This window comes from Coregonus clupeaformis, chromosome 28, assembly GCF_020615455.1.
Source record: "Coregonus clupeaformis isolate EN_2021a chromosome 28, ASM2061545v1, whole genome shotgun sequence".
Lineage (NCBI taxonomy): Eukaryota > Metazoa > Chordata > Actinopteri > Salmoniformes > Salmonidae > Coregonus > Coregonus clupeaformis.
This window is the reverse complement of record NC_059219.1, coordinates 35416780-35434369: the sequence shown is the minus strand read 5'-3', so window position 1 is coordinate 35434369 and position 17590 is coordinate 35416780. Positions and strand designations below refer to the sequence as shown.

General features: G+C 46.1%; 2 protein-coding genes across 5 annotated transcripts in view; both read right to left on the bottom strand.

The window, feature by feature from the left end:
• The window catches only part of LOC121543698 (synapsin-3-like), a 169504-nt gene extending 164351 nt beyond the window's left edge, over positions 1-5153 (bottom strand). For 2 of the 4 annotated variants that reach the window (XM_041853831.2, XM_041853833.2), the window contains exon 1: positions 5016-5152. The gene's annotated coding sequence lies outside the window, so the exon portion shown is untranslated. Of the gene's footprint in view, positions 1-3680; positions 3772-5015 lie in introns of all 4 variants that reach the window. The other 2 variants (XM_041853832.2, XM_041853834.2) reach the window with 2 other exon arrangements.
• A 7082-nt stretch (positions 5154-12235) lies between these two features.
• Positions 12236-17590, bottom strand: part of LOC121543700 (laminin subunit beta-1-like) — a 43751-nt gene continuing 38396 nt past the window's right edge. Inside the window, exon 31 of the mRNA XM_041853838.2 lies at positions 12236-12361. Within this exon, the coding sequence (XP_041709772.2) occupies positions 12320-12361 (42 nt within the window). The 3' untranslated portion in view covers positions 12236-12319. The remainder of the gene's footprint in view (positions 12362-17590) is intronic.

The window sequence follows — 17590 nt, the reverse complement described above, 5'->3', positions numbered from 1 at the left end:
ACTACTCACTCTGCCCCTACTCAGATGGTAATGCGCCGTCGCAACCTTCGCTCTCTCTCTCCCGCTACTCTCTCCTCTTCCATCCTATCATCTCTTCCCTCTGCTCAATTCTTCTCCCTCCAATCTCCTGATTCTGCCTCCTCAACCCTCCTCTCCTTCCTTTCTGCATCCTTTGACTCTCTATGTCCCCTATCCTCCCGGCCGGCTCGGTCCTCCCCTCCTGCTCCGTGGCTTGATGACTCATTGCGAGCTCACAGAACAGCTCCGGGCAGCCGAGCGGAAATGGAGGAAAACTAGACTCCCTGCGGACCTGGCATCTTTTCACTCCCTCCTCTCTACATTTTCTTCATCTGTTTCTGCTGCTAAAGCCACTTTCTACCACTCTAAATTCCAAGCATCTGCCTCTAACCCTAGGAAGCTCTTTGCCACGTTCTCCTCCCTGCTGAATCCTCCTCCCCCTCCTCCCTCTCTGTGGATGACTTCGTCAACCATTTTGAAAAGAAGGTTGACGACATCCGATCCTCGTTTGTTAAGTCAAATGACACTGCTGGTCCTGCTCACACTGCCCTACCCTATGCTTTGACTTCTTTCTCCCCTCTCTCTCCAGATAAAATCTTGCGAATTGTGACGGCCGGCCGCCCAACAACCTGCCCGCTTGACCCTATCCCCTGCTCTCTTCTCCAGACCATCTCCAGTGACCTTCTCCCTTACCTCACCTCGCTCATCAACTCATCCTTGACCGCTGGCTATGTCCCTTCAGTCTTCAAGAGAGCGAGAGTTGCACCCCTTCTCAAAAAACCAACACTCGATCCCTCTGATGTCAACAACTACAGACCAGTATCCCTTCTTTCTTTTCTCTCCAAAACTCTTGAGCGTGCCGTCTTTAGCCAACTCTCTTGCTATCTCTCTCAGAATTACCTTCTTGATCCAAACCAGTCAGGTTTCAAGACTGGTCATTCAACTGAGACTGCTCTTCTGTGTCACAGAGGCTCTCCGCACTGCTAAAGCTAACTCCCTCTCCTCTGGCTCTTGTCCTTCTAGACCCGTCTGCTGCCTTTGATACTGTGAACCATCAGATCCTCCTCTCCACCCTCTCCGAGCTGGGCATCTCCGGCGTGGCTCACTCTTGGATTGCGTCCTACCTGACCGGTCGCTCCTACCAAGTGGCGTGGCGAGAATCTGTCTCCGCACCACGTGCTCTCACCACTGGTGTCCCCCAGGGCTCAGTTCTAGGCCCTCTCCTATTCTCGCTATACACCAAGTCACTTGGCTCTGTCATATCCTCACATGGCCTCTCCTATCATTGCTACGCAGACGACACACAACTAATCTTCTCCTTTCCCCCTTCTGATAACCAGGTGGCAAATCGCATCTCTGCATGTCTGGCAGACACATCAGTGTGGATGACGGATCACCACCTCAAGCTGAACCTCGACAAGACGGAGCTGCTCTTCCTCCCGGGGAAGGACTGCCCGTTCCATGATCTCGCCATCACGGTTGACAACTCTGTTGTGTCCTCCTCCCAGAGTGCGAAGAGCCTTGGCATGACCCTGGACAACACCCTGTCGTTCTCCGCTAACATCAAGGCGGTGACCCGATCCTGTAGGTTCATGCTCTACAACATTTGCAGAGTACGACCCTGCCTTACACAGGAAGCGGCACAGGTACTAATCCAGGCACTTGTCATCTCCCATCTGGATTACTGCAACTCGCTGTTGGCTGGGCTCTCGGCCTGTGCCATTAAACCCCTACAACTAATCCAGAATGTCGCAGCCCGTCTGGTGTTCAACCTTCCCAAGTTCTCTCACGTCACCCCGCTCCTCCGCACACTCCACTGGCTTCCAGTTGAAGCTCGCATCTGCTACAAGACCATGGCGATTGCCTACGGAGCTGTGAGGGGAACGGCACCTCCGTACCTTCAGGCTCTGATCAGTCCCTACACCCAAACGAGGGCATTGCGTTCATCCACCTCTGGCCTGCTGGCCCCCCTACCTCTGCGGAAGCACAGTTCCCGCTCAGCCCAGTCAAAACTGTTCGCTGCTCTGGCACCCCAATGGTGGAACAAGCTCCCTCACGACGCCAGGACAGCGGAGTCACTCACCACCTTCCGGAGACACTTGAAACCCCACCTCTTTAAGGAATACCTGGGATAGGATAAAGTAATCCTTCTACCCCCCTTACCCCACCCAATAAATAAATAAAAAATATTGTAAAGTGGTTAACCCACTGGCTATAAGGTGAATGCACCAATTTGTAAGTCGCTCTGGATAAGAGCGTCTGCTAAATGACGTAAATGTAAAGGTTTATACTTGTATTAATTTATTAGGATTGTCAAAACATTTGAGTCACTAGCCCATTTTTCCATCACATTTCTGGCTTGTAGGAAAAGTCTTCAAATGAGAATTGCACCATAGGGATAGTCCTCTTAGACAGCTGCCATTTGTTGGACTATTCTGGAACAGTTGGGTTAAAGCATTAGGTTGCTAAGAGAAGGACAAACTGAATTGCTTTAATGGAGGACTGGCTTGACTTGTGAGGATGACCACACCATTTATTTTCATCATGAGCAAAAGCTATTCGATTTCTACCCAAAGTTGCATAAAAAAATTGTGATCCATATAATACATTTCAAGAAAACCAGCAAAATTGATAAAAGGGTGTGGCAGTAACAGCAGGAATAGCAGCATCTAGTGGGCAAAACATAGTACCTTCACAATAATTTATGGGGGGAATGCAAGCGACTTCTATGGCTAATTTCTTTGTACAGGGGAAAACTCCATCACCAAATTCACTGAGAATACATTACATAGTATGAATAAACAATACTCCAAGCCACACTGTCATATTATTGTCAAACACAGAGAACTGGCCTTTGGGGTGGTCAGTGGGTGGCTTTTAACAATTTATTTGTATTTCTCACATTAATCATTACTAAAAAGAGGTTTGGTCCAAATCGGATGTTGGGTACAATATTTATTGAATATTATATGAATCCTATAAATGTAAACAGACAATTTTGGTACAATCAATTAGCTTAAATTTGTCAGAGTTCAAATAATCTTTCAACAAAATAATGTTTCAGGAATGCTAATCTTATCTGTTTCTAACTACAGAAACAATTTCAGAACCATCTGAGATGGTGGGTGTCAAAATCCTCTTGTGCTTTTTGAGGTGGAACAACATTACTCATTACTCCACGTGCTTAACCTACATCACTTCGCCATCAGCCAAAACGGGGCACCTGGCTCACGCCCATGAGGCAACCCGGTTCCAAAACGAATGCAATCAACGCTAACCCGGTTCACCCAGGGCAGGCCCGGGGCATTAATCGAATCCCCTCATTGTATCATCACCTTCCAGCCACAGAGAGACGAGAGGGTGGCAACCTTAGATGGCCTATCAGCCTGCCACTACGGTGCCAGGGCTACACAACCATGGGCACAAACCGCTTAACCAATCCCTCACCACTTCATCATAAGCAACCAGTCCTGCAGAGTTAGGAGGCAGAAGAGGATACTTCTATTTTTAAACCTAAATCCACATCAACAGTTATCTCCTTGACTAAAGGCTTTTCCATGGACTGGGATTTCTGTGTGTGTGTATAAAATACAGCTGAGGCATAGAAAATGGATAACGTCATTAACAGCTTAATATTCCTTGCTCTATGTCTTCTGTCTTACCCATGAGGTGTTTACGCAGCATGTTTTGGCTCTGGAATGGACTGGGCCTTTCCCTGCATGCAGTCTTGGCCTGGCAGCAGTGAATGAGGCACTGGCTCAGAAAGACAAGAGCGTCAGTCAGAGTCATGGCATCATCATCACCTCTCAGCCACAGAAAGACATAACAGGTGTCAACCTCAGATCGCCTCTCACTGCAGATGGCCCATCAGCCTGCCACAGTTTGGGCTTATTGTATTATCATTTGCAACAAGGACTTGGCAAAAACTGCTAAATTGAGCAAATATCCAGATCAGCAAATGAAACATTAACAGCTTTTCATTAGACTGAACACTCAGAGAACACTCCAGCTATCTCAAGGAGAAGCTATTAAATATTGAATGGTGTTTATTCACCAGAACATGGCTTCCTGTTGAGATCATCAAGAATCCCGGATCAGAGCCTAAAGCAAGACTCACTAGTACTGACTATGTCTATGTGTTACATAGTCAATTCTTTCAATTGAACATTTTGGATTCACAGACTGACTAAAGAATCAAGGGGAAACACTGGCCGGAGAGGATACAGGCTACAGCTCACTTGCTATCTACTCAGTCAGACTGACAGCACTTGCACAACGTTGAGTTAAATCAGATATGACAGCATCTCTAGACAGCTGTAAAATTACCATGGATAGGATTCTATAGATAAAAGATATGCATGATCATAACGCCTTCAGTAGTCTAAAATACATACTATATGATAGCCTGATGATAAACAGCCTAGTTCCTATCAACTTCAACGAAAAAGAAAATAGGAACAATGACAATTTCAACAAGTGCGTTCACTAACTCTGCATAAAATAGCATCATTTTGGTATATTATACAATTTTGGTATACATAATTGTTGTATAAAACATGCCAAATGTTGATACAGAGGGTTGGGATTCACTAAATACAAACAAAACTGACTGATAAGCCTAATTAGGACAATGGAGTCATGGCTGCATGCGGGAATTCCCTTTTCACCCCAAACCAATCCATAAATCATAAGATATTCATGAACAGATCGTTGCCGCACACCGTCACAGACAACCCATGTAGCAAGCAAACAGCCCTGACTGCAACGCGCTCATTAGCCTGCGCAAATGATTATAATCAGCGGCTGAAATAAGCTAATGTGCTCGAAATAACCGTTTCGTTTGTATGGTGAATGATCCATTTCAACTGAGAGCGGTGGACCGAGAATGACGTGGCGATAACAAAAAATATATATACATGCACAGAGACACCACATTGAATTGGGGCAGCATCGATATTTCAGTGAACATTTTCATTAATTTTTCTGTAATGTTTTACCTGGGTATCTGGTATCACAAAGTGTTTGGATGATGATCCCCTTGCGCTCGTGTCACAATCCTCAGAAGCTCCCGCTTCAGCTTCAGCATCCACCAGTCTCCTCCGTATCCAAAAATGCATGCTGGGAGCCGCAAAATGCATCCATTCCTGAGATCCCCTTCTTACCTCATTGGTCCTCTACTTCTTCTTCGATGAGGTTTAACGGAAGTTGGCATCCACTTTGTTGCATTACAGCCACCTACTAGACTGGAGTACAACTCCCTTATATTTTGCTTGAAAAATAAAATAAAGAAATACCCTACCATCTAACACTACACTCACAAATTCAAAAATATTATTAATAAATAACACCACCCTACTCCACTATTTAAACATATTCATTCCTACCTCATGCCCTCAACCTGAAATGATGGGGCATCACCACTTAACACTCCCTGTAACTCTTCTGATGTCAAGTCTCGCACACCCAAATACCTCTCTGCAGCTGCCACCACAACCTCCATTTTCTTCGATTTACTTCAATCCCTGCAGTACAATTAATAACCAATGCTAAAAATCCAATCTTACTGAAACACATATCACTTGTTGGCCTATCCCTCTGTACTGGTACATATCTACTACTCTCACCACTCCTCCCCCTTGACCCATCTTCTTCTACTTTCTTCACTGTCTCAGCATATGACAACTTCTTCACTACTCTTACCCTGGAAACCTCAACCTGCCTCTCTCGCACAGGACATTTCTGATCCCCTGCCCCATGGGCACCCCTACAATTAGCACATACCACTACTTTCCCCAATGCTACACATTCCTTTGTCTCATGCCCTTCTGCACACTTCTCACACCTTGGAACCTCCCTCCTACACACTGCTGCCACATGCCCATAAGTTTGACACCTGTAACATCATAATGTATTCTGCACATAAGCTCGTATAGGATAACTTTAAAAAGTTGAAGTCTGAAGTTTACACTTAGGTTGGAGTCATTAAAACTTGTTTTTCAACCACTCCACAAATTTCTTGTTAACAAACTATAGTTTTGGCAAGTCGGTTAGGACATCTACTTAGTGCATGACACAAGTAATTTTTCCAACAATTGTTTACAGACAGATTATTTCACTTAATCTGTCAAGGCTGAGGTGTATGTGGTGTGGGAGTCAGGCGCAGGACACCGAAGCTTAGTCCAACAAAGTTTACTCGTGAAACCACAAGGCAAAGATACAATGATCGGCCTCAAACAAAACAGAGGCGAGCAATTACGCAAACTATGCGTAAAACAATAAAACAACAAAACAGAGAAAAACACGCAGCACTACGGACAGGCGAAAAACAACACACAACCTAACCAATACAAAACAGGCAACTTATAGAACACGTAATCAGACACAAACGGACACAGGTGTAATAGACAGACAAAAGCAATCAAACATAGAAACATTCAACGGTGGCAGCTAGTACTCCGGGGACGACGAACGCCGAAGCCTGCCCGAACTAGGAGGAGGAGCAGCCTCGGCAGAATCCGTGACATAATCACAATTCCAGTGGTTCAGAAGTTTACATACACTGTTGACTGTGCCTTTAAACAGCTTGGAAAATTTTAGAAAATTATGTCATGGCTTTAGAAGATTCTGATAGGCTAATTGACATAATTTGAGTCAATTGGAGGTGTACCTGTGGATGTATTTCAAGGCCTACCTTCAAACTCAGTGCCTCTTTGCTTGACATCATGGGAAAATCAAAAGAAAATCAGCCAAGACCTCAGAAAAATGTTGTAGACCTCCACAAGTCTGGTTCATCCTTGGGAGCAATTTCCAAACGCCTGAAGGTACCACGTTCATCTGTACAAACAATAGTACGCAAGTATAAACACCATGGGACCATGCAGCCGTAATACCGCTCAGGAAGGAGACGCGTTCTGTCTCCTAGAGATGAACGTACGTTGGTGCAAAAAGTGCAAATCAATCCCAGAACAACAGCAAAGGACCTTGTGAAGATGCTGGAGGAAATGGGTACAAAAGTATCTATATCCACAGTAAAACAAGTCCTATATCGACATAACCTGAAAGGCCGCTCAGCAAGGAAGAAGCCACTGCTCCAAAACCGTCATAAAAAAGCCAGACTACGGTTTGCAACTGCACATGGGCACAAAGATCGTACTTTTTGGAGAAATGTCCTCTGATCTGATGAAACAAAAATAGAACTGTTGGGCCATTATGACCATCGTTATGTTTGGAGGAAAAAGGGGAAGGCTTTCAAGCCAAAGAACACCATCCCAACCGTGAAGCACAGGGATGGCAGCATCATTCTGTGGCGGTGCTTTGCTGCAGGAGGGACTGGTGCACTTCACAAAATAGATGGATCATGAGGAAGGAAAATTATGTGGATATATTGAAGCAACATCTCAAGACATCAGTCAGGAAGTTAAAGCTTGGTCGCAAATGGGTCTTCCAAATGGACAATGACCCCAAGCATACTTCCAAAGTTGTGGCAAAATGGCTTATGGACAACAAAGTCATGGTATTGGAGTAGTCATCACAAAGCCCTGACCTCAATCCTATAGAAAATGTGTGGGCAGAACTGAAAAGGTGTGTGCGAGCAAGGAGGCCTACAAACCTGACTCAGTTACACCAGCTCTGTCAGGAGGAATGGGCCAAAATTCACCCAACTTATTGTGAGAAGCTTGTGGAAGGCTACCCGGAACGTTTGACCCAAGTTTAACAATTTAAAGGAAATGCTACCAAATACTAATTGAATGTATGTAAACTTCTGACCCACTGGGAATGTGATGAAAGAAATGAAAGCTGAAATAAATCACTCTACTATTATTCTGACATTTCACATTCTTAAAATAAAGTGGTGATCCTAACTGACCTAAGACACTAGACCACTTCTGGTTACCCTCACCGATTCCACTATACCCAACGCTTTTTTCACCCATCCTGAAACCACAAATGGATCAGCCAAAAGGCAAGGGTCCACTTTTTCCAAAAACTTCACTCCTACTGTCACAGACTCATCTTTATCCTGACCCTCTGTGCAAGCCTCGGGCTCCGAGTACTTCACCACACCTACCACCTTCGATACTTCACCCTCATTCACTTACATTTCTTTAACAAACCTTCTCCCCGCCATTTTTTACCAACTCAAGCTCACAGTCTTCCTCCCTCTCTCTCTCAGACCTCCTCTGCCTCTCTTTTTCCCTCCATTCCTCCTCCGTCATCCAAGTATACATCTCCTTATGATAATACTGCACTTCTCCTGACATACATCTGCTTCTTGCTTTCTCAAGGGACGCCATTTATGAGGCTCCGCAAGTCCTCTGATCTGTTCGTTCGCGACCCACGTCATTGGTCGATTCGTTTGTGGTATTTAATAGCATCCCTCATAATTTGTTTGAATTGTGGAATATAAATATTGTATATTTCTAGGATGTGGCAGCATTGAATTTTCAGTTCAGACAGGTACAGTGCTGAGAGATAAGAAAGACTCCAGACAGGTGTTTTATGGGCTACTGATTTCCAGGGAAGCCCTCTTTCCTTGAAAACACACAGACAGACACACCACAGAAAATATTTATATTCATTTGGAATCATATAGCTTGTGTAGGCTTAATCATTATTTGGATTTAAACAGAAGTCATAATTTCTGTTATGTATATTCTTGGGACACCAATGTGTTTTGGCCTTTCCAGAGTCAGACCACAATCTCTTTATGGCAAATATTCATTAAATTACCTTTGCAAAATGAAGCCCTCCACAATTACACATACTTGTTTACTGTCTCGAGGCTCCCTATCCCATACACTCGTAGAAAAAAGGGTTCCAAAAGGGTTCTGCAGCTGTCCCCATAGGAGAACCCTTTTTGGTTCCAGGTAGAACTCTTTTGGGTTCCATGTAGAACCCTCTGTGGAAAGGGTTCTACCTGGAACACAAAAGGGTTCTACCTGGAACCCAAAAGGGATTATTCAAAGGGTTCTCCTATGGGGATAGCCGAATAACCCTTTTTGGTTCTAGATAGCACCTTTTTTTCTAAGTGTGTAGGGCCAGAAAATCTGTCACAAGAGTATACTTCACCACTACTCCCATGATGGGAACTTTGAATGACCATTCCGGGATTGAATGAGTCAAAGCTCTAACTCTCAAACTTAATGCCCTTGCTCAGTGCTGTGTAACAAATAATATAGGACGTGAATTCATGATTTTTATTATAAACATTAACATTTTTTATTTGTATTGGGAAACACCTCTTCTGTTAGGCTATATGAAACAAGGTTGCCTCATATTGGAAACCTTCCAGGGTGACTGGATTGGAAACGTTTAATTAATTCAAACAAAGCTGACTGAATTAATTCAAGCCTAAATCTTTGATTGCTTATAGGCTAATTAGAATTTAGTGAGCAGTTCCGGCCTTGTTCATCCTTCCAGTGAAAAACCTCAGTACATTCACAGATGCTGACTCCCATTGATTCCCTTAGTAAAGATATCATTGTCACTATAAGCAGACTAATTAACTTCAGGCTTAATACAAATATAAATTGCTTGTTGGGTTGATAACAGAGGGATTAGAATGTAACTAGGAAGCATTCAGAGGTTCAATGTCAATTGTGTTTGAGATTCATAGCAAGTCAGTGGTTTGGAGCGTTTCAAAATCACAGTATGCATGTAACTTACTCCCCTTTATCAAAGTCATGCATTGAGACGTGCCCTGTGGCCAGCTCCATGGGAACGACAGCGTTCTCCTATCCGCCCAGCAGCTGTAGCCGTCTCAGGGCCCAGTGGCTGCCAATCAAATGGTCCAGACAGGAAGTGGATGTTAGGGCCGGTTAAGGTCAATGGCAGTTTACTGTTGTACGATGGATGGACTGATCTTGGCCTGCAGGGCACAGCTGTGTTGTTCTACAGGACAGCTCTATTTAGCTGTTCTGCAAATGGATGATGGTTAAGCATGGTATAAAGTTTGTGGGGTGGCATCCATGCAAGCTGATGAAAAAATATGTGTCTAGAATGAGGCATTGCACTGCAGTATGACTTTTGTGATGTATTAAAATGATATAATAGTAGATGTACATAAACACTCTGTCTGGTACCTAGACTGTTGACCAGGTCCATCTTTAGTCAAGATGAGCAGGGTGTGCTGGAGACCTCAGGTGGCTGGGTTGGATAAACATAAAACTGGTTTGTCACAAGGGACCTACACAGAATTAAATAACGTCACCTAAGGTCACGGATGACCTCACAGCACAAGCATTCACATCACACAGTCAAACCACTGTACAAAGGGGAAGGGACCGTCTGGACCACTTTCTAAAGCAATTTATCTCACAGATATGCTGGGGTAGGGTCAAAATGTGGGGGGAAACAGTGACACCTGACTGAGTTGCAGCACTAAATGGAAAGAGCTCATTTCAGAGGGAGGGAAGGCTGCCATATTGATTGCTTCCTGCCCTATCTCATTTGATGAAGAGGTCCAGGAGGAACACTGCTGGTGCCATTTGTATCTCATTTGCTCAGAGCAAATCTGAGTCACTGGGTGGAGACACAGTGTGATGGTCACAGAGGAGGAAACCCTCCGGAGAGGAAGGAGGGATTCATGGGAGGATGAGAGAGATGTTCATTGCGAGAGAGAGAGACAGAGAGACAGAGAGAGAGACAGAGAGAGAGAGAGGTGGGCGGAGAGACACTGAGGGTGTAAGAGAAAAGGCAGGAGAAAGAAAAGCAGAAGACTGACTGTACAAACTGATTAGAAGGTAGGCTGTTTTAGAGTATATTTTAAAATGTAGGAAATGGATAGTCTAGTTAAGCCTACAATGACAGTGAATGAGTACGGTTGTTTCAGTTGGCAGAGTGAACAGCATTTTATTACAGTTAAAAGTGATAGAAGAACATTAGCCTGTAATTGAATTGGACTCCATAAGGGAAAACTAAGCTGAAATTGTGTATGTGCTGCTACTGATGATAATGCAGCAAAAAGAGGGTGCAGTTTTTTCAGATTGCCACTAGGGGAAAGCAAACACCAAATACTGTAAATTGTAAAAGGATCTAATTTTAGCTAGAGGTGAAATAGGTCATGTTGACTAGGCATTTTTTGCAAAATTGCAACAACAACAAAAAATAGGGAGTGGAAACCATTTAAGATGCAGCTGTTACTTTATATTAAAAAGTTCAATTACAGCAGTAGGTTGATGGGTACAAATTGTATCATACAATTGAATAGGCTCTCGTTTGCTTTGGTCCTAACACATTTGTGTATCTTTACAGACAAGATTTAAAAATATTTCCATAGAATCTAAAATCATGAAATCTATGTGCAGTCATGGTTAAAACATATGTGATAATAGCTTATATGGCTTAGAAACCGTTTCATACAGAAACAGTTTTTTTTATGGAATACTTTGTTCTTAGTGGTAAAATACTGCTTTTGGTCTTTGGAGTCTCCTGAGTGGTTGTCATATTATCTCTTTGGCACTAAAGAAGGCATTGTCATAATCTCTGGTATGACATCAGGGTAGGCATTACCAGGGATGCTGTTGTCATTACCCTAAGAACAGGTGCTGTAGGCCGTGACTTTCTGGCTGATGTCATTGAGCAGCTGGCGTGCCGTTTTCTCCAGCCCGGCCAGCTGACCTGCCTTGGCCTCCAGAGTACGCTGGTTGGCCGCATATGACCTCTCCAACTCTGGAAACACACAGTGGTGTCATTAGAGAGAGAGTGTGTGTGTGCGCACATGTGTGCCTGTGTATATGCATGCATGTGTGAATGTGCGCTTGTGCGTGCATGCTTCTGTGTGTTAGCGCGTTGGTTTGTGTGTGTGTGTGTGTGTGTGTGAGCATGCGTGTGTGTGTTACCTCTGAGTCTCTGTAGTTTTTCGCTGGTCTGGGTGAGCAGCTCCTTGGCCTCCTGCTGCAGTAGCTCCGCCCTCTTCCTGGCAACGGACACGCCCTCTGCCTTCGTCACCACCAAGCCCTCCACAACACTGTACTTACCCTTCACCTCCGAGTCAAACTCCTACACACAAACAAACACACACACACACACACACACACACACACACACACACACAAAGCAGAAAACACATTGAGAATGGGTAACAATATAATTGGCAGCTAGAATGCTGGGCTGTGTGTGTGCATGTGCGTGCGTCTATGTGTGTGTGTGTGTGTGTGTGTGTACCTGCTGGGCCTGCTCTGCGTCCTGCCTCGCGGTCTCAGACAGTCTCTCAGTGTGCTGTGTGCGGTGGCTGGTGCCCAGGCTGCTCTCTCTCAGCAGAGTCACATCTCTTTCCAGCTGCAGCAGACGCAGTGTGGCGTTACTCAGACGCAGCTCCGACTCCGCCCGTCTCCGACTCCACCTATAAACACACAAACACATATTAGCATGTATTCATGCACAGACGCAAACACACACACACGCACACATGTATTGCTCTTCTATCCTCGTGGGGACCTAAAATGAATTTCCATTCAAAATCCTATTTTCCCTAAACCTTACCCCTTCCCACAAGCCTAACCCTAATCTTAACCCCTAACCCTAACCCTAACCTGTAACCCTAACCCAAACAAAGTTGTACTGTAGTAGCTAAATACAATATCTTTGTGCTAGCTAGCCAACGTTTAATTATTGCTGCGTTATGAAAGAACTAGACACAGACACAAATTATCTGTTTAGTGTGTTAACACACTATTGGTAGTTTGTTGTAACCAAGTATTGGTGCTAAACTGTGTGTTATTGGATGCTAGCATGCTAGTTAGCTATGGCGTCATAGTTAGCTAGCTGAATAAAGTAAGTTGAGTCTATTCCTTGAAACATTGAACCGCTGTAGTTTACAACAATTCTAATTTCTAAAGTGGAAGTTGGGAGAGTTTTATTCGGGTGGTTCAGTGAAACAATTATAGTTTCTGAGGTGGAAGTTGGGAGAGTTATATTTTTTTTTGGTGAGGGAGGCCCTGCTCTCTCCTTTCCCAGATGTTTAGTTCATTTCATTCCAATCTCCTCTGCATTATTGTAGCCATCTGCTACAGCCTGTCAACTATGCCTCTGCCTATCCCTGTTCTCTCCTCTCCGCACAGGCTACACAAACGCCTCACACCGCGTGGCTGCTGCCTCTCTAACCTGGTGGTCCCTGCACGCACCACACACCTGGAGTTCCAGGTCTCAGGCAGCCTCTGGAACTGCCGTTCTGCTGCCAACAAGGCTGACTTCATCCCAGCCTATGCTACCCTCCAGTCCCTCGACTTCCTGGCGCTGGACGGAAACATGGATTACCACTGAAAACACTGCTACTCCTACTGCTCTCTCCTCGTCTGACCATGTGTTCTCGCATACCCCGAGAGCATCTGGTCAGAGGGGTGGTGGCACAGGAATCCTCATCTCTCCCAAGTGGTCATTCTCAATTTTTCCCCCTAACCCATCTGTCTATCTCCTCATTTGAATTCCACGCTGTCACAGTCACTAGCCCATTTAAGCTTAATATCCTTGTCATCTATCGCCCTCCAGGTTCCCTTGGAGAGTTCATCAATGAGCTTGACGCCTTGATAAGTTCCTTTCCTGAGGATGGCTCACCCTTCACAGTTTTGGGGGGATTTCAACCTCCCTACGTCTACATTTGACTCATTTCTCTCTGCCTCCTTCTTTCCACTCCTCTCCTCTTTTGACCTCACCCTCTCACCGTCCCCCCCTACTCACAAGGCAGGCAATACGCTTGACTTCATCTTTACTAGATGTTGCTCTTCTACTAATCTCACTGCAACTCCCCTCCATGTCTCCGACCACTACTTTGTATCCTTTTCTCTCTCGCTCTCCTCCAACACTACTCACTCTGCCCCTACACAGATGGTAACGCTCGCCGCAACCTTCGCTCTCTCTCTCCCACTACTCTCTCCTCTTCCATCCTATCATCTCTTCCCTCTGCTCAATCCTTCTCCCTCCTATCTCCTGATTCTGCCTCCTCAACCCTCCTCTCCTCCCTTTCTGCATCCTTTGACTCCCTGTGTCCCCTATCCTCCCGGCCGGCTCGGTCCTCCCCTCCAGCTCCGTGGCTTGATGACTCATTGCGAGCTCACAGAACAGAGCTCCGGGCAGCTGAGCGGAAATGGAAGAAAACTAAACTCCCTGCCGACCTGGCATCTTTTCCTCCCTCCTCTCTACATTTTCTTCATCTGTTTCTGCTGCTAAGGCCACTTTATACCACTCTAAATTCCAAGCATCTGCCTCTAACCCTAGGAAGCTCTTTGCCACATTCTCCTCACTGCTGAATCCTCCCCCCACCCCCTCCTCCCTCTCTGTGGATGACTTCGTCAACCACTTTGAAAAAGAAGGTTGATGACATCCGATCCTCGTTTGTTAAGTCTAATGACACTGCTGGTCCTGCTCACACTGCCCTACCCTATGCTTTGACTTCTTTCTCCCCTCTCTCTCCAGATAAAATCTTGCGACTAGTGACTGCAGGCCACCCAACAACCTGCCCGCTTGACCCCATCCCCTCCTCTCTTCTCCAGACCATCTCCGGTGACCTTCTCCCCTACCTCACCTCGCTGATCAACTCATCCTTGACCGCTGGCTATGTCCCTTCCGTCTTCAAGAGAGCGAGAGTTGCACCCCCTTCTCAAAAAAACCAACACTCGATCCCACTGATGTCAACAACTACAGACCAGTATCCCTTCTTTTCTTTTCTTTCCAAAACTATTGAGCGTGCCGTCTTTAGCCAACTCTCTTGCTATCTCTCTCAGAATGACCTTCTTGATCCAAACCAGTCAGGTTTTAGGACTGGTCATTCAACTGAGACTGCTCTTCTCTGTGTCACGGAGGCTCTCCGCACTGCTAAAGCTAACTCTCTCTCCTCTGCTCTTGTCCTTCTAGACCTGTCTGCTGCCTTTGATACTGTGAACCATCAGATCCTCCTCTCCACCCTCTCCGAGCTGGGCATCTCCGGCGCGGCTCACTCCTGGATTGCGTCCTACCTGACCGGTCGCTCCTACCAAGTGGCGTGGCGAGAATCTGTCTCCGCACCACGTGCTCTCACCACTGGTGTCCCCCAGGGCTCAGTTCTAGGCCCTCTCCTTTTCTCCCTATACACCAAGTCACTTGGCTCTGTCATATCCTCACATGGCCTCTCCTATCATTGCTACGCTGACGATACACAACTAATCTTCTCCTTTCCCCCTTCTGATAACCAGGTGGCGAATCGCATCTCTGCATGTCTGGCAGACATATCAGTATGGATGACGGATCACCACCTCAAGCTGAACCCTGGCAAGATGGAGCTGCTCTTCCTCCCGGGGAAGGACTGCCCGTTCCATGATCTCGCCATCACGGTTGACAACTCCGTTGTGTCCTCCTCCCAGAGTGCGAAGAGCCTTGGCGTGACCCTGGACAACACCCTGTCGTTCTCCGCTAACATCAAGGCGGTGACCCGATCCTGCAGGTTCATGCTCTACAACATTCGGAGAGTACGACCCTGCCTTACACAGGAAGCGGCACAGGTCCTAATCCAGGCACTTGTCATCTCCCCGTCTGGATTACTGCAACTCGCTGTTGGCTGGGCTCCCTGCCTGTGCCATTAAACCCCTACAACTCATCCAGAATGCCGCAGCCCGTCTGGTGTTCAACCCTCCCAAGTTCTCTCACGTCACCCCCCTCCTCCGCACTCTCCACTGGCTTCCAGTTGAAGCTCGCATCCGTTACAAGACCATGGTGCTTGCCTATGGAGCAGTGAGGGGAACGGCACCTCCGTACCTTCAGGCTCTGATCAGTCCCTACACCCAAACGAGGGCATTGCGTTCATCCACCTCTGGCCTGCTGGCTCCCCTTCCTCTGCGGAAGCATAGTTCCCGCTCAGCCCAGTCAAAACTGTTCGCTGCTCTGGCACCCCAATGGTGGAACAAGCTCCCTCATGACGCCAGGACAGCGGATTCACTCACCACCTTCCGGAGACATTTGAAACCCCACCTCTTTAAGGAATACCTGGGATAGGATAAAGTAATCCTTCTACCCCCCCCCCCCCAAAAAAAAAATAATAAAATTTTTTGTAAGTCGCGTCATTTAGCGTCTGCTAAATGACGTAAATGTAAATGTAAAAATATCATCCTGACTAACTCTAAATACACCTCCGCTGTCTTCAACCAGGATCTCAGCGATCACTGCCTTATTGCCTGCGTCCGTAACGGGTCCGCGGTCAAACGACCACCCCTCATCACTGTCAAACGCTCCCAAAAACACTTCAGCGAGCAGGCCTTCCTAATTGACCTGGCCCAGGTATCCTGGATGGATATAGATCTCATTCCGTCAGTAGAGGATGCCTGGTTGTTCTTTAAAAGTAATTTCCTCTCAATCTTAAATAAACATGCCCCATTCAAAAATACAGAACTAAGAACAGATATAGCCCCTGGTTCTCCTCAGACTTGACTGCCCTTGACCAGCACAAAAACATCCTGTGGCGTACTGCATTAGCATCAAATAGCCCCCGCGATATGCAACTTTTCAGGGAAGTTAGGAACCAATATACACAAGCAGTTAGGAAAGCAAAGGCTAACTTTTTCAAACAGAAATTTGCATCCTGTAGCACTAACTCCAAAAAGTTTTGGGACACTGTAAAGTCCATGGAAAATAAGAGCACTTCCTCCCAGCTGCCCACTGCACTGAGGCTAGGAAACACTATCACCACCGATAAATCTACAATAATCGAGAATTTCAACAAGCATTTTGCTACGGCTGGCCATGCTTTCCACCTGGCTACCACTACCCCGGCCACCAGCTCTGCACCCTCCGCTGCAACTTGCCCATGCCCCCCGCTTCTCCTTCACACAAATCCAGACAGCTGATGTTCTGAAAGAGCTGCAAAATCTGGACCCCCTACAAATCATCTGGGATAGACAATCTGGACCCTTTCTTTCTAAAACTAGCCGCCGAAATTGTCGCAACCCCCTATTACTAGCCTGTTCAACCTCTCTTTCGTAACATCTGAGATCCCCAGAGATTGGAAAGCTGCCGCGGTCATCCCCCTCTTCAAAGGGGGGTGACACTCCTAGATCCAAACTGTTACAGACCCATATCCATCCTACCCTGCCTTTCAAAAGTTTTTGAAAGCCAAGCCAACAAACAGATCACCGACCATTTCGAATCCCACCGTACCTTCTCCGCTATGCAATCTGGTTTCCGAGCTGGTCATGGGTGCACTTCAGCCACGCTCAAGGTCCTAAACGATATTATAACCGCGATCGATAATAGACAGTACTGTGCAGCCGTTTTCATTGACCTGGCCAAGGCTTTCGACTCTGTCAACCACCGCATTCTTATTGGCAGACTAAATAGCCTTGCTTTCTCAAATGACTGCCTCGCCTGGTTCACCAACTACTTCTCAGATAGAGTTCAATGTGTCAAATCGGAGGGCCTGTTGTCTGGACCTATGGCAGTCTCTATGGGGGTGCCACAGGGTTCAATTATTGGGCCGACTCTTTTCTCTGTGTATATCAATGACGTCGCTCTTGCTGCTGGTGACTCTCAGATCCACCTCTACACAGACGACACCATTTTGTATACATCTGGCCCTTCATTGGACACTGTGTTAACAAACCTCCAAACG